General features: G+C 39.3%; 1 protein-coding gene across 4 annotated transcripts in view; it reads left to right on the forward strand.

The window, feature by feature from the left end:
* The first annotated feature begins 473 nt into the window (after positions 1-473).
* The window catches only part of ndrg4 (NDRG family member 4), a 62,998-nt gene continuing 42,827 nt past the window's right edge, over positions 474-20,644 (forward strand). For 2 of the 4 annotated variants that reach the window (XM_005449275.3, XM_005449279.3), the window contains exons 1-2: positions 474-628; positions 3,996-4,069. In XM_005449275.3, the coding sequence (XP_005449332.1) occupies positions 3,996-4,069 (74 nt within the window). In that variant the 5' untranslated portion in view covers positions 474-628. The remainder of the gene's footprint in view (positions 629-3,995; positions 4,070-20,644) is intronic. The other 2 variants (XM_005449277.3, XM_019360849.2) reach the window with 1 other exon arrangement.

Consider the following 20,644-nt stretch of genomic DNA (forward strand, 5'->3'; position numbering starts at 1 on the left):
AATCAGAATAATGTTTGGCACTTATTTAAACTTAATGTCAATGAATGTCATTCAAACACGCTTGTGTGTTGTTATATGCCCCTCCCCCTGCACACAGACACAGTAGCGCAGGCACTGTAGTCATCCATATGACCTCTGACTCTGCAGTGCACCTACTCATGTGTCCTGCAACACACCTGGAGAGTCTGAAGCAGATCAGATGACTGGTTGTTGAAACTGGTGAGGAAAAAGAGAGATTTCTGGATTTTTCGTATGACGAACAAGACGGACGTTCCCACGCCTTCCTTTTAACCAGACTCACTTTGTTATATTTTTACCAGCGTCTTTCTCATCCTTCACTTCTCTCCTCGCTTCTCGGTGCTGTGATTGTCAGCGTGCTGCATCATTGGTGAAGCCACGTGCTCTGTGTTTATCATCAGGAGGGGGAGGGAGATAGAGGGAGGGAGGGTGAGAGAGCTCTTTCTCTCTCATTTCTAGTGCGACCACAGGAAGACACACACACACACACATTCACGCACAAACACTCTGAGACGTACACTCAGCCAGTCTGTAGCAGCCTGAGGGACGGACACAGAAAACACGGCGACACCAGACTTTGCGGCCACAGAAGCTCTGAACAACACTACAGGTACCGTAAAGCTTTGTCTGCCTGGATTGTAATATTTATTCAACAGTTTCTACCCGAGTGGCAAACAGTCATTTGCAGGTGAACTCTTTGAGAAGCTTCGTGTTTTGACTCTACCCTCAGATTTGAGCTCGGATGCAGTGAGGCTGCTTTGTGTTTGAGGACTAGAGGAGGAGGATGTTAAAATGAGGACGGGAATTTTGGCACGGTGTATGTGAATGCTGCTGCTGAAGCTTTGTGCTTTATACTTTTTCTCTCTCTCTCTCACACACACACATACACACCCCTGTTGCCAGCCTCTGCATTGGCGAGAACAGGATGTCAAGAGGTTGAATTTATTGACCCCACAGGAACCAAAGTGCGACATTTAGAAAACCAGACAGGATTATTATTATGTATTAAACCCAAAGCCTTTGCATTTATATTGTATTTTCCTGTGTTGGGAAGTGGGATTATAAAGTTGTAGTTTAAAAAAAAAGTCTTGATGCTTTTAATGATCATCTGATTCTGATGTGTCTGACTTTGGCAATGGCAGGGGAGGGAGCGATGCGTGCTAAAGAAAACAATGCTGGATTTGAAGGAGACTGAGTCAGCTGGATGATGAATCGACAGTAGGTGGAAGTCATAAAAGTTGATTGAATCTGGTGCAGGCTTGTGTTAGTGGTGCCCTGAAAGTGCCTGCATTTGGCTCAGTGGTCTTGGCAGGACCTGACAGATTAGAATCATAAGGCATCGGGGCATCGTGGTCAAAATAAAGAGGCTGGGTGATCGCATTTAAAAACTAAAGAACCATATAAGACAACATTAACGTATATGCAGATTTGATCAGGACAGTGAGGTTTGTTGCGTCACACCAGCAGTAGAATGAACAGATGAACAGATTAAAGTGCATTTTTCATATCCTTAAAAAAGCAACAGTGTTGATGTCCCATTTTTATTTGGACCTCTTACATAATTTCTCTGTAGGATCAGCAACTGCTCTCCACTTATCATTTTCTTGCAATGCATCTTTTGCTATGTTCAGATTTCAAGCTACTATGAAACTTATTGACTCGTATTTTTCCTGCTGTTTCTTGAGAACATGAAACAGCCGCTGAAGCCGAGCTGGTCTCCCCTTCGGGAGCGGGTCTGTTTCTCAGCTCGCAGTTTATAAATAGATTTACAAAGAGCAATACGCTCCTGCTCTTGTTCATCACGAGCTACACAGCAATGCTAGCTCACACCAGTTAGTCCATATTTGGCCAGAGGGGTTTTTTGGGGATATAGATTAATTACATTATTCCAGAATTTTCTACAAGTATGAACAACATGAGTTAAAATCTTGCTGAATTTCCAATGGAAGAGATGCAGTTTTGGGTTTTTCTTTTAAATCATGTCACCTACTGCTACTATACCCCGATTAACAGCTCATAATTTTTCGTAATTTTACTGCTCCCTACATCCAACTCACTGTGTATTGCACTACAACTCAAAGTAAAAAGGTTACTATCCCTATAAGCACAATAAGGGTTACTATGTGTCCAAAATGGCAATAAGATACGAGCGATCCTGCTTCCATGTTTCACCTGCTGGTTCTAGCCACAGGTTCCAGCTCTTTACATCTTGTTGACTTCACGAAAATCAAAGGTATTGGGGAAATTTCACAGCCAGATGAAAAATTTAAGACAACCTCTCAGATAAACAAAGCATATGAAGTAGTAGGAAAGTCCCAGTACCAAGCCGTAAGTCAGAGGAGCTTTAAAAGCTAGCAAGAAGCCACTGCTTAGGAAGCTATCTGCATATATCTGCATCTGCATATCAAACATACAATTGCACATGCATAAGGCGCAGATATAATTCATTAAGGACTTAACACTGACCAGACCATCCAGGGTTAGACTTAGTGTTGTTGATGTTGTTATTTAATTACATGCTAAATGGAAAAATGCTTTATAAACTAGAAGATGATAGATTTTAAAGTCACATAACAAATGGACATTGCAGTCACATGAATCTTTTAACCTTTTCTATTTGTTCACCTTGAACTGAAGATCAAGGTAGGAGGTGAAGTTTTCTAACAATCTTATGAAGACCCTAAATAGGAAAAGATCTCACGTAGAATTTTCAAATTTATGTCAAACGTGCGTCTACTGGGAGGCTGAGGGATAGCACTGGTGATATTTTTGCTATTGTCAGCATAAACTTCAAGGGGTTTCACACCTTAAAGACCTTTTAGCCACAAGTTGATCTTCATAAAGCACCGACTAGTTCAAATCACAATACTTTGGTCACAAGTAAATTGCTTGAAACAAAGCAAAGAGAAAAGTTTGACTTTTGGATGGGGATTACTTTATTACTTTGAATTAATAGATAACAGATAGAGTGCTGAAGTCAGAGGCTACATGTTGTGAGATTTGACAGTGTGGTTACGTGGTGATCTCTTCTCTAAAATACAAGACAAACGCATGAAATCACATACTGCTGAAATTATGCTTCTAGAACGTTTAACTACTTAGTAAGGAAGGCTAAATGGCTAATTCCCCAATTTTAACCTCTGAGCAGAACTTAAACTGACTGTGAGGTGCGTAGCAGTCACATCAGCTCTCAATATACCACTCGACTACACACTTTTATTCTGTTAAGACATTTCCTTAGACAAAACAGTAAGATTAACCTAAATTTCAGATGGGGGTAACAAAACTGTCCCTTAGAAGAGATGTCGGGTATGTGAGGCTTTCATTGCTCGCTTTCTGGTTCCTTCTGTTTGGAAACAACTCTTCTTGCTCTTTGGGTTCTTTGCACCGCTCCACAGGCCACCGCTCCCCCCATCTCCCTCCCCCCAGTGGCATTTTCAATAGCTAGACAATGAGACTGGCACTGAGAGCGAGCCACTGCAAAAGCAACACTGTTATTACTGTGTTTTGCATGCTGATACATTTCCCCTTTGCTAGACATTTGTGTTGGATCTTTGCTCTAACCCGGTAGCATCCTTGTGTCTCCTGGAAACTATATTTATGTAAATGACAAAGAGTTGTTGCATGTCTTTCTGGCCACTATTAGAGGCCAATAAAAGTCAGTTGATGTAGTATTAGAAACCCCATGGCTTCTTTATTGATTTGAAAATCTTACTAATTAAGTATCACTCACCTAATAACAGAAAAGTCCTTTTCCATAATTTAACCTTCTCATTTTTCCCCCCAATTTTTTTTAATGAGCATTTTCTTATTGACCTCTGTCGCCTGTCTTATTATTCTTTCTGTCTGTTATCTGTAGCTTTGCTGCATGACCTCTCCTCTTATAACCTGTGAATTTTATTATTGCCTTTGCACCTGCAATGCACCAACGCTAGTACAGTAGTTCTTGTCTCTTGTATTTTTATACCTGCTGCTAGATGGGGCCTGGATTGTTTTGGAACTTCCCTCCCAAGGCTGGCTGCACGGTTCCACAAAGCCTCCTGCAGACCATGTACGTAGGATCGTAAAGCCACTGTACCTACCTACCTACATAACCTACCATACTGTACCACACAGGTCTCTCCTTTATCCAACCCGAGTGGATATATCTATGGCATTTTCTGTCCATTCGCCCCATTCTGTCAATCAGTCAGACCAGTGTTTCAAGCATTCATTCTGCAGCAGCCAGCAAATGCCCATAAATCCAATCAAAAACCATAATTCTGTTGTTAAACAAATATGCATTTGACAGGAGCAGTCCATCTGCCTTTCGATATATATATATCTATTTATAAAAAGAAAAGAAAAAAACACACAGCAGATACTGGAACAGATACTGGGAATTAGGCCGGGAATAACGCCAGACTCTCGAATTGAAAATTCTCTCTACAACCATTGGCAGAAACCTCATCCAGGTGACACACTGTGTGTTATGAGTCTTTTCCAGCGTGTGCAGTTTGCTCATCCTTCAGACTCTTCTTCGCTTCAATGTGCATATTTTTAAATGCATCACTCTATTTAATTCTGACTGTACAGAAAACACCTGAAGAGTTTAAATTCAACCTGTACATTAAAAGCTGGGCTTTTGCTAAGCTCGTGCTTACAGGATGCTAATACTACTGTTTTAAATGACAGTGAATGATTTCATATATACCATTATTTGTTATCTTACCACTGAATTCCCACACAGTTTACATCCCAGTTCTTGTATGTAGGCTTGATATTTGGATTACATCTTAAATTATAAATAAAGAATCATAAATCAGTACAGAGATATACGCAGGAATGCCCTGATAGTTATGAACTTCTAGTTAAAGGATGATGTTGTTTAAGGATTGTAGTTTAACAGATTAGCAACTTTTAGAAAACTTGGGTTGTACGTCACACTATTAACATTTATTTATTTTGATGCTTGATGAGGAATCTTCGCTCTAAATAAATACAGAATCCCAAAAATGTGATGAAAACAAATAAACAAACAAATAAAATGCTGGATTTCACCTTTCATAACATCAGCTGAAACTTAGCTTGTGACAGCTGATGCTAGCCTGGTCATTTTTGTCTTGATTTTGGGCCTAACTGATTCAGTTTAATGTGTTTAAATACTCAGTTTTGTTGGTTCACACAACAATCCTTTTCACATTCATATTTCTGTAAAGTTTCAGTTCCATGTTGGAGTCTATGAGGCCTGACTGGAGATGAATCTTTCTCCAAACTGCTAATGTTACTAAAGCATATCAGCATGCCTCGTCATCACACACATTGTTTTGTTTTTTCCCCTCGGTGTGTGTGTTACGTATTGCTGTCACCCATTAATTTTGAAATGCCAGCCTTGGTGCTGACTATCCTGTGTGACTGACTCATTGTGGATGGAACTGCATGTTCCACACATCTCTGCATGCATATTAATGCCTCTTTGTTGCAGAGCTTCACCGTGTGCTTAAAATATAGTTTGCAAACAAAACCGAGTATGCTTCTAAGGAATATCCCTTTAATGTCAAATGATTCAAAGCTGTATCACCTCACGGTAACTGCAGTATTAGTTGAGTATTCTGTCTTGTGAACAACTGAAAACTATTTATTGAGAATATATTACAAAGAGAAGCTTCATACAGTGAAAGTAAGTACATCTAGAAACCTGTGGACTTGAATGAAGTACACTTGTAGGAACAATAATAGCACTTTTTCAACATCGCAATCAGAATAAAATCAGTAAATGTTATCATTTATCTTTTTTTTAAAAATCTATTTCACTGATATTTTTTATTCAAGAGCTACAATCATTAAGTTAGCTAATGTATGTCATCTGACTATAGTTCCCATTAATAGATTTTATTAGCTCAAAAATACATACGGATGAACACTGGTGGACTAAAAATGAATGGAAAAACAGCAGATGTATAGAATGAGTTTTCAGCAGAGATTACATCTTTTAAGCCCTGAAAATCTGCATCTCCTGTACTTAAGATGTTATGAGGGCTCAAGCATGTTGGTAAAGTATCTAATTTCCCATCCATATATACTTCTGGAAAATATTGAAAAAAAATTTACAGAATGGTACAATTTTCAGTTGAATTCATTAAATATGCCAGAAGTATTATACAAAAAAAATCAGCTGATTCCGAGAAGTGCAGGAGAAGGCACTGACTAGTGTTTTTCATGGAGTGACAGAGTGATAATATGAGGCTGCATTGCTGGAAATGGTGCTAACCATTTATAGACGGTATCAAAAGTGCCTGTGGCTATATTGAAAAACTGGCTGAGAAGATGAATCCCAGTCTCCAGAAGCTTGGCAGCAGAGGAATATTCCAGCATGAGAGCAAACCCAAGAAAAAAACCAGCATGGCTGAGCATGTTTTATTTACCGAAGAAAGGAAATATGCACACAGATTTTTATTGTTTTGAATTCCTACTGTGTGACCTTTAATATCACATAAGAACAAATACCTGAGACATTAAATTAGACAGACATGCCTCTCAAAGCTCCATGAATTAAAATCTATGGCAGAGCTCTGTAAGGCAAATATGTTGTTAGAAAAATAAGTTCCAAAGGAAAAATGTGTGGCAAAGTCAGCAAACAGATTTGTCTGGTGAGTCTATGCATGTAGTCTTTATGTTCCTTTGAAATGAATTAAAATAATTGTCATTTATTTTATTTGTAATCACTGCCCAAATACTCGAAGAGATCATCCAAAATAGATCCTAAGAGCTGAGATTTGCTTCTAGAAGGCTTTTACTTGGAGGCAAAACAGTTACTGTGACAAGTTTGAAACATTTGATATCAAAGCAACATTACACCAGGGTTTACTCACTTTTCCTCCTGACTGTAAGTCATCTTTAGTCAAGAGCAAAATTTGTGGGTTTTACATAGTCGCTGCAGTATAAGACACAGAATGTTCATGGTGTATTAGAGTAAAAGTGATCCGATCGATAAGAGAATGCTGCTGCTTACATACTGGTTATTGAATGCCAGCTCTGTGCTACTCTGTGGTCACTAATGGAGGGCATTTATTAAAAATGGAGGCTGGCACAGCACGAGCAACAGCTTCATATAATATGGAGAAACATGACTTTGCCCTCAGGTCCAGATGTAAATCAGTAGAAAACTGGACACACCTCTCATCAGAAAAGCAGCAGGAGAAGTACTGAAATAGTGATGTGATCATTTCTTGATTACTGATTAAGCGTTAAGTGTTGGGTTATTTGTCTAGAATAAAAATAGTAGCCTGACATATCAGGAAAATAATCCATCAAGCTAAAAATAAAACATGTGGCGTGTTTCTCTTGCACCTCCTCATATTTCCCTCAAATGGCTGTCAAGCAGCAACAAGCACAACAATTCAGGCTTCAGTTAGAAATGCTGCAATGTTACAGAACGAAAATGTGAATGTAAAAATATATTGTTGAATATGCAACCTTTTTGTCATGAAAAATATGAGAAATGCATTGTTTTAAATATATTTCTTTGCATTCTTTTTTATTTGGACTGTTTCTATCTCTCTGCATATCTTCATGCACACTGCTCAAAAAAGTGAATCTGGACCAGAGCATCACTGAGCTCCTGAACAGTTTCAGGTGCAACCTGGAATGATTGGATCAAAAGATGGACTGAACCTTAATGTCCCACTGGTGTTTGACTGGCTTTAGGTCAGGTGAGTGTGGGGGGTAGTCAGTGCTATCAGTTCCTTCATCCTCCAGGAGCTGCCTCATACTCTGACAACATGAGGCTGGGATTGTCATGCACCCAGAGTAACTCACACTGGGTCCAATGATTTCATCTTGATATCTGCCTGGCCTCTAGAGGTCTGTGCGTCCCTCTGTGGACTGTCTCCAGGAATCTCCTCTGCGCTCTCGAAACTCTGCTGGGCGACACAGCAAACCTTCTGGCAGTGGAAAGTATTGATGTGGCATCCTGGAAGAGTGGACTACCTGCTGCACAGGTAGTTTGTATACCCTAACCCAGAGGTGTCCAAGTCCAGGCCTCGAGGGCCGGTGTCCTGCAGGTTTTAGATCTCACCCTGGGTCAACACACCTGAATCCAATGATTAGTTCATCACCAGGCCTCTGGAGAACTTCAAGACATGTTGAGGAGGTCATTTAGCCATTTAAATCAGCTGTGATGGATCAAGGACACATCTAAAACCTGCAGGACACCGGCCCTCAAGGCCTGGAGTTGGACACCCCTGCTCTAACTAAATACAAAACCAGTGAAACAGCAGTCAGACAAGATGAGGAGGTAAACATGTTAGTGGCCTCCACCTGTAAATTTCCTATTTAGCTGGTTGTCTCATTGTTGCCCCTCTAGTTCACCTGTTTTTATTTCATTTAAGAGCAAAACAGCTGAACATGATTAACCTGTATGTTAACTGTTACCTAACTGATAGGATCAATACCTCACAGGCTTCACTGACTTGATGCTGTAGCCTGACTAAAAAGTATTCCTTAAATTGTTTTTGAGCAGTGTATTTATGCCAGTATCAGTGGGCGTTTGGTTCTACACTCAGCCTAAAGCAGGACCGGTCAGCTTAACGAGCGACAAATCTACACAACACAGACAAATGACGACACATCAGAGAACATTAAGTCCACACAACAACACGTGTATTAGATTCAAATTATTAGTGTTACCCTAGTCTTTAAATAGTAGGCAAGTACAACACTTCTAAGACTTTTATGTTTATGTGCATCTAAAATGATCTAAAAATAAGAACATTAAATAGATTTAAATGTGACAAATATTAACAATTTAGCTCAAAATTTCCATCTCATTGCCTGATTGGTTTAACACCTCCAGTCTCAGTGAGGTATAAAATGCAGGGCCAATCGCTGCTGTTGGGGTCGAGGGTTATGGCCTGTCTTGCAGTGGTAGTGGCATTAAACCCATGTGTCTGTGGAGGAAGTGACTGCGGCTTGCTCAGGAAACCATTCATCCCTTCAGTGTGGTTCACTGGTCTTCGCTTCTCGGCATCTGGTTCTCTGTTCGGTTCAGGAAAGAATCCACCGACCGCTCCCCTCCCCCATCAGTGTACTGCTGGTGACCACACGCTGTCTGCCCGTCTGTCCTGCTGGCACTCGTCCTACAGCACCGTGGGCGGACCATAGAAACACAATCACTAGAAGGGACATTTGGTTGCATTTTTCAGCGCCGCTGCCGGACGATCCAACTGTGCCATTCAGCATGAGCCAAATAAATTCAAGTCATGACGTGTGAATGTTGGTGACTAAAATACCGTGGATGATGATAGTGCTGGGCTTCATCCTAGATGAGAGGTTAATGTCACACCTGTTAGCAGGTTCTAAAAGTTCAGTTCTGCAGCATCATGACATAACTGAGAGGAGGATGTGAAGTTTGCAATGTGAAGGAAATATTTTTTAGAAGAAGCCCAAGAAGAGCAAACGATGCAGAGCCGCACTCAGTGAAAACCTTCAATCACTTCAGTCTCTTCTATAAGTTACACAAACTCTGGCAGCATTTTACAACTCCTAGAACCTTTCTGTTTGTGGGAATTGTCACGCTGGAAAAGTAAAGGATTTTTTTTTCCAACACTGAAAGAACACAATGAAAAACAGCCCGGGGCCTTTATTCCTCATTTACCGTGAACACCTGCCGCTGTGCATTCACGTAAAACTCTTGAGACAGCGTCCCGTCATCAGTGTCCATCAAAGTTTGCAGGTAAAGAAAGCGACGCATCACTGTCTGGGGAAATGTTTCCATAGCCTGCAGCGGGTCTCGCTCCACAATGGATCAGCAGTTACACAGAAAACTCTTGTCTCGATGCACGCTGAGTCATCCCGGTATGAAAATCCCAGAAAGCTCCCTTCATCACACTGTAGCATTTTTATTGGGAGAAATAAAAAGTGACTTGCCACGTCACTTAAAAAATGCCACGTCCAGGTGAAGAGAGAAGGAAATTATTGACCAAAGGACAAATCATTAAAATTATGGTGGCAGAGTACTTCACAGATGTTCTACTGATGTTTTATGTTTTTCCTTTTTAAGCTTTTCTGACACAGGACAGCGAGTACAACAGCTAGTCCAGTCTCAAACCAGACCTGTTTTTGTTTTTTGGTATTTTTCGGTGCTGAGTGCTGACAGCACAACACTGTTATTTTAATAAGCTGTGTTCTGGCTCAAAGTAACCACTGGTTATGAAGTTTGCTGTAAACACTGGAGAAACTGTGTCTTGCACCTACGCCCAGTTTAGACAAAAAAAAAAGGAAATTGGGAAAAAGGTGGAACAGTCTGGAAAAGGACTCAGCCTCTGACTTTGCAAAGACATGGAAACAGCCAAATCAGCAAACACTGAGAAGCGAGCTGTAAGACTTTAGTATTCAACACCTACGAGTTTTGCTTCAGTGTGAAGAGCTGCTCGCCCTTGGGCTGTTGTCCCTTTGGGAGTCTTTGTTTAAAACTTGTAGCAGTATAATGTTATTATTTAGGTCATGATTTTACACAGTGGTGGAGAATAACAGCTACAGGCACCCATATGTGTTGCCTCAGCTTTTTTTTTTTTATTGCAGCTGTTCAACATCAGTTCAAGTTATCTTATTCAACTTTCTGCAAATTTGCTGAGTACAGTTGCAGCTGTGAACACACCCCTGTGTGTGTGAAACAAGGTGATGATCAAAAAGAAAAGATTTACTCAGCCAAAACTGCTGGAAGGAAAAGCTAAAGAGGACCCGGTACACTACCTCTGAACATGTCGTCAGTTCCATTAAGGGGGAATTAATGAGGTGAATAACTGTATGTGCTGTGGGATCACACCTCAGGCAGTGCAAACTCCTCATCCACCCAAGAAACTCCTTCAAAGCTGGGAACATATTTCAGGACATAAGTGTGGCATTTACTTAAGTTATGTGTAAAAATGATGGCAGGGAAGTCTAGCATCCTTAACTGAGGAATACACGCTGAATGTCAGCTCTTAGATTGAGATGAATCAGAGATAAAGCTCATTCTCTTTCCCATTGTTTTCTCAAAGCGACTTGCATCTCACAGATATAAAATGCAGTGTTTGTTATAGTTGGAGTTTTTTTTCAGGAGTGTTTATCGCCTATTTTACATGAAAAAACATATTTTTCCCCTAAACCTCATCAAATAGTGTTTGAGGTCTAAATGTAATCAGTGTGTAAAAAAGTGAAGAAACTGCTGCTTAATTTGTTGTAATATTACACAAATTTCTGTCATGCTTAAAGATTTATATAACATAATCAAGATTTGGTTTATGAAAGTTCCCAGGCTTCCATGTCTCTGGCAAAACATAATAAACCTGCATGTGCCTGTGGGGGTTTATACATTATTGTATGATTTTAAAAATGTACTGCAGGACACGTCGTGGTAATTTGTGAATTTTACTGGCCGTGATTTTGCGTGCAGTATTGGCGTTTTTGCAAAGACTTAATTTATCAAATTTTAAAGCTTTATAAACAGACATCATTGTTTCTCTTTAAAGTTGGAAAGACCCAAAGTAGCATGAACCATACAACCAAAATAGACACATACCTATATTATATTAGGTCTGTTATAAATTATTAGTTTGGAGTCAAAGCTCATCATTTCCTGCAAATAGAAATTGGGAAGTAATGGGTAAACATCCTGAATGGTGAATGCTGGAGGAGTTGAAACAGCAGGCAGTGATGCAGGGCAGCAACAGCGCAGACATGTCACATGGACATGGTCACCAAAGTAGGAGTGTGAGTGTATTATATGACCTGAAAAGAGTGAAGCATGACAGTGCAGCTTGAGTGGACTGAGACATTCATCAGGAAGAAAAATACAACACAAAGTTAAATCGGTCTCAAACTGAATTCTGGTGCGAGCTGAAGATACTTTAAAGACGCTTAAATCTGTCTTCAGGAACCTGCCAGTAACCGGAGTGTTTCGTCACATCTAAACTGATGTAAGCGTTATCATTTCACTGCTGTGGTAAGTCCAGCTCTCTTCACAAACTCAGACCCTCTCACACCCTGACTCTGACGCCCCGCTGAGACATGAGGTGAAAATAGAGCTCTGAGCGAATGTGCTGTCAAAAGTGTGAGCTTACCACTGTGTGACCGGACCCTCCTTGTATCCTCTATGCTGTTTTTCCTTTTTAAATTCACCCTGTCTGATTCAGGTCACGTTACATTCTGCATATCCTGAGTATGAATGCACTTTACTTATTGTCTCTAAGCTGCTTTTCTGTCTCCAGGGTGAAGCATTTTTTGCAGACACAAAGCTTTCATCTGATTTCTCTGACGAGGAAACTTTTTCTGCCAGAACAGAAAGTGCCGCTGTGCGTTTGTCTGGAGCCGATAGCTGATATTTAATATTTAATCTTCCACTCCTACATTGATAGCTTGGCTCTGAGGTAGCTTCTCAGCTATCTCCAGACATTCAGCAGCTATAAATATTTAAAAGTCTCATTTCAAATAGTGGAAATAGCTCAGTTACTAATTGTGAGTTAAAAACATTTTTAAGAAATGCTGAGATTTTTTTTTCTTTGCATTAAAAAGTAAAAACATGCATGTGAAGGTGTGTTTCTCCACCCCCAAACTAACAGCGTAGGTAATGGAGATGAAGGAGATGTTGTGAGTTGTAGGAGTGAATGCTGGGTCGTGCCAGCCAGGATTAACATCTGCTGGAAGCTCCTTTAGGAATTGCATCTACTTAGCTCAATATCACAAAAAACTGAACGACTAGATCAAGTGAACAAGGAATGAAACAAGACAGCAGATAAAGGACGAGATAGATGGCTGTTCAGTGACAGGCTGTGCTGCTGTTTAACATTTTTTAGTGGCTTTGTTTCAAAATCTGAGACATATTTCAGCATTTTGATAAATGACATACAAGTTAATCTGCCCCAGAGAGGCTTTTGGAATCGGGTAGTGAAGCTGTCGACAGTGTGCTAAGGCTCAAATTCACTGAAGAACAAGGGTTACAAGATCCGGTGGAGCAAAAGCTCAGTGAAGGTGACTTAAAGCAGAACACCAGAGACGAGACTTTTATTGATTCTAAGCTTAAAACAACTTGTTTTGTATCAGGACTGAAACACAGCTATATCATCTCTTCCTTCTTAAGCAGGCTGGCATTAGTGATGCTCCCACAAGGTCTTGATAGGCAGTTCTGGTACAGTGCCATGCAATGACTCATAATTCTCCCAGGTGTCATTTATCCTTAGAGCCCAAGGTTGTTCATTTCGCTTGTTGAATGTATGATATGTAAATAATTGATGTAGCTGCCATGAAACACTCATTGATTTCTAGACTCAACATGCTGAAGCCTCATAGTTCGGATTTTCTTTGGCACCATGTTTTTTTCTGGAGCTGTAAGTGATCGTATTTGGATGAGGAGGTGAAGTGCTAAGTTACTGACTAATGTTAACAAGCTTACATCTATAAAGTGTACAGGTGCAACGCTCAGACGTCTGATATTTGGCACAAAATAACAGATTTAAAATACTTGACTTTTAATAACAGATTCTTCTATGGCTGTGAGGTCCACCTCAGTGACTTGAATTAGCGGGCGTTAGGCCCAGCAGACACTTGTTTTTTGGCACACCTGATAAAGCAAAATCCCTAAATTTGAGCATTGGTATACTTAAGTGAGTGAGCTATAAAATAAATTATACATCATACCAAAAAAAGAGAAAAACTACCAAAGAGACTAAAAGCCTGTTTTATATCAGGCTTTAAAAATGCTTTTTAATGACTGAAATATAAAAAAAAATTCTCCTAAATTTTTTCTGCAAAAATGGACAACAAACCCTTGTTTTTAGCACTGGTGGCAAAATCTCCTTTGCTTTTCAGTCCTGATTGCTTTAAAAATGTTGGGTATAGAATATAAAACAGACAGAAATCCATGGAATTTCATTAAATTCAAGCATAAATGGCTAACCAGCAATGTTCAGCAGCACCCTGTGACTTCTTGTATCCTCAAAAAGTAAAAAGTCTAAATATGCCACAAAAGCCTAATTTAAACTCTGGTTGACATGGTGGAAATACATTCAAAAGCATTCAAATGTAAATAAATTCATAAATATTGGACAGATTTGAAGTTTTAGAGATCTAAAAGTGAATAAATTCATCCTTGAGTCTAAGTGAAAGTTTGTGCCAATCGAAGTCCTTCGGGAGTCCTGGAGATATTTCTTTTGCAAGAATGGGATATTTGGCAGACTCAAAATGCAGCAGCTAGTTATGTGAAGTTCAGTGTGCTCATACTGAGGCTGGGCAGGAAGCGGAACATCAGTTCTGTGAAGATTCTTGTTGGCAGTTACAGAATCACCCGCACAGCAGAGCTCCTTTTGGACATATTTCGGCCCTGATTTCCACCTTTGTGACTGAACGTCCTTATTTGTAAGCAAACATTTTTTTTTCTTACACTAGTTACATTTTTTCCTCCTATATCTATCTGTCTATCTATAGATAGATGTGTGTGAACACAGTGAAAAAGGGTTAGAGACAGAGAAAAAACCCACATCCATATCCTTTGGTGGGCTGTTATCCTCTTTGAAGTGTGGCAGCCATATGTCTAATTAATACACTCGAGCACAGTCAGTAACCTTGTACCCTGCGTGCAGGAGAGGAAGCTGAGCCTCAGCACTTTTGCTTAAAGTGTTGGAATCAGTGACCGAAAAGCCTTTAGGGCACGTTGAGCAAACTATAGCAATACAAGGCAGGGAGTACATATAATGTGACACTTGCACATCACACAACTGTTTCTGCGTCAGTGCTTTTTATTAAAGGGGCTTCTGCTGGTTTATGTTGGCCTTGTAAACCTTTAAACCTGGGTTCTGTGACACTATGTCGTCATATTTGTCCCTCTGCTGTCCTGTGCTGTCCCACTTTCCAAGCATCGATTGAGCGACTGTCCGTCAGATCAGATGGTTCCCCTCCACATGGCTCTGCAATTGATTTCCTGACAGGAAGCTTCACTCGAAGCCTCTATACCGTAACTGCATCCACTTAAAGCGCTTCGCTGTCACTGAATGACTGAAGCACACTGGCTCCAACCTTCCCCTCAGAGTCGCATAACTAACACAGATACAGGAAATCCACGTGTAGCTCTACTCTCATGACAGTTTGTTCCAACTGTAGCAGCAAAATGTCCAGCCCCCGACAGCACAGACACGGTGACAAACATGGACAAACTGAGTTTTTAGCTGCCTTAGGCCTCATTCAGATGAGATTCACAAGGGTTTTATTGTTATGTTCTCTGATCACTTTTTATAAATATCAACGGCCAAGACTGACTCCTGGTTTTCTGTTCATGTAGTTTTTATCCCACCCATTTTCTGTATTTTACCTACATTATATAAGCCCAGTGTATGAATACAGAAAGTTTTCTCCAAGTTGATGAACTACTATTACCACTGACGTCCAGCCCAGACTTTGGAACTGATATCACAGTCGAATAAAATAAAAGTAATGAAGAGAGCAAAAATAATTCAAAGCCTTTGAAAATTAACAAATTTAATTCACATCTAAAATATCAGGGAAATGATGTATTTTGTGTAATACAAATTTGTACCAAAAGGTACAAAGGTGGTTGTGTTGCAAAACCAAATGGATTAACAACACATTTTAATTACAACGGAGGCCTTCGCCTCGAGGAAATGGGGTAGAGGTAAAAAGAAGCAAACAGAAACATCAGAGCATAAAGGAACAGCAGCACACAGCATTTCATGTGTACTCTGTGTGTGTACTTCTGATGTTCACCAATATTTTCTATCATTCATAGAACATCTTTTTTATAAACATTTATTAAAATCCCTTCACTAGTTCTCTAATCTGTCCTGGGTTCACCTGAACAGATACGCAGTAATAATCAAAAGTGATACAAATGGTTTCATAACCCTACACAAATGAGCAGGGACAAGAACGCAACGTGAGAAAGGGTTACCATGGTGCGACACTGAGATGTGTAATTTGGCAAGAGGTCCTTGTGAATGAAGAACAAAAGAGGGCATTATGTGTAATTTTAAAGCAGGGCTGGGAGTGAGAGTGATAATAGAGTTAATGCAATGACAGAATTCGAGCCACTATTTGCCTTCCTGGGAATCATCCTATCAGTGATATTCAAATCAAGTCAGTTTTATTTATATCATACCAAATCACAACAACAGTGCTTTTGATTATAAGGTAAAAACCCTACAATAATAGAGACAAATATGTGTAACTTTAGTCATGAAGTCATGTGCAGATCGCAAGGAAAATATGCAAAGAAAGCGACATTTATAATGTAAAATTATCCCAGTTTTTAAACGATGTCTTCCTCCAACCAGCTTTTCACTCACTGTTTCGTGTTGTCATATTTTCTATAGAAAACACCCGACCATAAGTTATTCCACCGAATATTTTTGCACAGCCCAGATTTTGTACAAAAAAAGTTTAAGTTTCACCTTTGAGCTTTAGTATATTTTGTTCCTGTTTCTTCTTTCTAGACTGATGACTACACTAATTCAAATTAGAGTTCTAATTCAGCTCTGCGATTGATTAATAAAGCAGTGAGGTGAAGTAAACAAACAAATATAAAGAAAAATAGAGAAGTTGAAAGAACAAAGAAAGATGAAGCTTTCATCAAAGCAGTAAACATTTAAAATGTAGAAAATGAGCAAATGTGCTAGTTTAGGTTCATTAAAATAAGAAAATAAATGTTTAAAAGCAAAAAAGGTGAGCCATGGGGACTGAGCTTGGTTGTCATGGCAACCATTCCTAGGCAGAGCTAAAGAGAGAAAAAGAAACGTCGGAGGCAGAGAAAAGAAAAGAGGACAGGTCTATTTTGTTCTCCTCAGCAAACTGCTGTAGAGACGGACTGTTTTCTCCCCAAACTCGAAAAGCTCACAGGAGGAAAAAAAGCTCTTTTTTGTTGCTGTTTTCTGGGCAGCATTCCTCAGTGAAAGGGAACACTGAAAACAGGTCTGTAAATAACTTCTCACCCACTGACACTTTGGCTGCCTGACCACAGTTAGTTAAGAGGATGAAGAGAGGCTTTGAAGTTAGGCCCTCCTCTGTGGCAAGTTGACTGTGATAGCCACATGCCTCACTGGTCATCTCAGTGGCTTTACCGACAGTGCTGTTTACCAGATGCTTAACACTGCTGAAGGAGAACTCAGCAGATACACGAGGGGTGGGGAAACAGGAATTTATTGCGTAGTAGAAAACCTGTACCAACTACAGTGATAATTTTTAATCGGGTAGAGGTTCTCTGCAAAGACACAAAACAGCAGCAATAAGAAATAATACAAAAGACAAAAGAGGCACAACTACAACACCAAGACACAAAAACACAAAGAGAAGAACAGAGATTCAAAACAAGAACAGACTCTGATCAATGCCAAAACAACCACAAAGAGATGCACAACAATCACAAAGAGGGCCAAAGCAATGACACATACACAAAATATCTACGGAGACGCAAAGCAAGCAAAAAACAGAATGACATACTAAACTAGCACCAAGAAATCCAACCACAAAATCAGCTCAAAGACATACACGAGAGAGAATATATCATGAGAAAGATTAATAACCCTGGCTCTTTCGCATGACATTTGAGAAATTGTTGTTAATATAAGGACCTAACAGTGTTTTACAAAAGCCCTGGTACATCTTTAATAACCTAATAATTCATTCTAGAAGATCCCCAAGCTTCCACGTTGCAGAGGAAATATGCTGACCTAATAACTTACTTATGGCTTAAGTCCAACTGTGTCCTAAACTATCTTAGAAAACATTTTTTGGGCCAATGTCGACACCAAATCCTACACACACCTAATGGAAAACACCTTCTCAATAGAAATGTGGAAATCATCCACAGAGGATATCGCTGTTACACAGCACACAGACTTCATAGGAGACGATAACGGTATCTTTCCACTAGTAGCGATGGCGTCACAAGGACAAATATAGCTGATATAATGCAACGGTAATTGATTTCACAACCAGCTGTCTTACATAAGCACATCAAAGTGAATAATAAAGCTGGTGAGAAAGAGAGCCTGGAAAAAGGCAGCGATGAGAGCATGAGACAAAGGCGTGAAAGAAAGAAAAAAGGTTAAAGAGATTGGGCAGGGGTTCAACCACAGACATATGCAAGAGTGGCAAGAAGAGAACTAATGTGTCAAATCTGGTTTAGAAGAATGGACGAAAAGCTAAGAGACAGAAAACTGTCAAACAGCTGTGACAAATCCTAAATTCAGAGAAACAAAAATATGCAGAGACAAAGTAAGTACCAATAAAGAACACCACACAGACAGCTGCAGCCAGTGCTGGAACAGCACATTTATACTCACCCACACCAAACTGTTAACTAAAACTAAATACTCAAACTTGAAAAGTCCACAATGTTTAACTCTTTTTAAGTTGAACTAACACATCTGAAAAAGGAATTCCTCATGATGTTTTTAGTCTATTTGAATGAAAAAGATTGTTTAACAAGTTATTTTAAATACATACATTACATTAATTTAAATGCAACTAAACTCAGCAAACTATACATTTCTGGAAACGTCTGAAAGATAGACGACAATCTGCTAAGAAGCTACACTATTTGTTGCAGTTATTTTCCCCCTGTAAGAATTTATTTTTCGATTATCAGTGGGCCGAAAATATAAAATTAGCTTTAACCAAAGCTAAGAACTAACCTTAATGAGCCTTATATCACTGGCTTTAGTTTTTTTTTTTTATCTCTGTATTCTGGGTCCAGTAAAACTTGAATGTGAATCTCCACAATGATACATTTTTAAGCTAAGTTTTTGCCATCTTGACATTTTCAAATCAATAGTAACCATTTTTAGATGAAAGGGTGAAGATGGTGAGTGACACTTACTTACTCACACCTACTTTGAATGCCTAATATCAACTTAATGAAGTTATTATTTTAAAAAAGGGGCACCAGTAATCTCACAATAAAGAGTGACTTTAGCTATTTGAGAAAATAATATTGATTTTTCAATCAGATCCCAGCCAATAGAAATATTTTGGATAATAAACTATAAACTATCCATATATCTCATATATCTGTTGTCAGTTTGTGAAGATTTGTCAGTTTTCTAGATAATATATTTCAAAAATAAAGCAAATGTATTATGATGGCCCTGGAGGCAGGACTTCTTTTAAGGCTCAGAACACAGACGCTCTAAACACGTGTGGGTAAAGTTGCTATTTTCACTGGATTATTGGTCAGTGACGTTCGTGTCTCTGTATTAGAGTTTGTCTGTTCAGACATTAGACAGCTCACACACTCTGTGTGATACGAGTTGATCTCCACCAGACTGTGTTGGAGTCTGAAGACCCACAAAAGTGAATTCCCAGTTGACATAAGAATTTATAGTTTTATTCTTAGATTACTTTGAGCTGCAGTATCTGTGTCACATCCAAGCAGCTCTGCTTTCTCCTGTGACTCAATGCAATCTCTCATCGAGCATTTCTTAACCGGTCATTTCCTTTTTTAATTTAATATGAAGGTAACATAAAGTAATCTATTACATATTACTGGTTACTTACTTAATGATACATTGTTTTCATGTTACTCCATAACATGGCTAAACTGTTGCATAATTACCAATTAAAAATATAAACAGACTACAGCAGTGCTTCTCAATTATTTTCTCTTACGTCCCCCCGACACACACAGGAAAAAGAAAACATTTCATGCCCCCCACTCTCCTATAAATAGTATCATTTGTCTAAAAAATTGTTATTATAAATACATCTCTGCATAAAATAAGAAAACAAAACACACCGGTCTTTCCTTGTCTCCCACCGTAGTCACACATATCTCCTCGTCTTATCTTTCCGGAGACTTTCGTTTGTTTCGTTATTTCCGTCTCTCTCCGCCTTTGTTTTTGTCACTGTCAAATATTTTTCCATTTTTGTTGAGGGTTTGTTTACTGCACTTTATATCTCCTGCTGTGTGCTGTGTGCTGTGCACATGCTCGGTGCAAAAAACCCTGCAACGTACTATAGTGGATGTGCAATTCCACTTTATTCTAGTATTTATTCTAGCATGGCAAAAAAAAGCATGTTCCCTGGGGTCACATTATTACATTAGTCCGAGAAGGACCAGACAACAGTCCATAGTGGCATAAATCCCGGTACTATGAGGACAAACATATGATCTTTCTGTTAGTGTTCATGTTCAAATGCAAAGCCCACTACACGACAATTAACTGGATATCATATAACTACTGAGATTACGCTTCTCAACAGGCAAACAAAAGCCTTCATATGAAACTGACAAAAAAGGCGTAAAAAATACTGGATTCCTTTGAAAAAAAGAGATCCTAAAATGTAGGAACAGATGAATAGTTTTAACAGCTTTCAAAACATCTGCTGTTACCAGTACAGTTTGATGTTATTGAGTGGTCATACAGGGCTTTCCAGTGAGCAATCTAAAAAGAAAGCGGTCCTGAAGTGCATGAAAAGTAGCATTGAAGGGGAGATTGGGTAAATTTAAACAGTTTCAGTTTCTATGGGCCTCGCTTTAATCACACCCTGTACAGCAAAACTATTTTCATGGTTTTTTAACTTCACTTTACAATTTATGTAAACAAAAGCAACTTAGTCATGGTCAGTGTTTGTTATACTATGAGCTCTGACATTTTATCAGCAA

The sequence above is a fragment of the Oreochromis niloticus genome, linkage group LG7, assembly GCF_001858045.2.
Source record: "Oreochromis niloticus isolate F11D_XX linkage group LG7, O_niloticus_UMD_NMBU, whole genome shotgun sequence".
Taxonomy (NCBI): Eukaryota; Metazoa; Chordata; class Actinopteri; order Cichliformes; family Cichlidae; genus Oreochromis; species Oreochromis niloticus.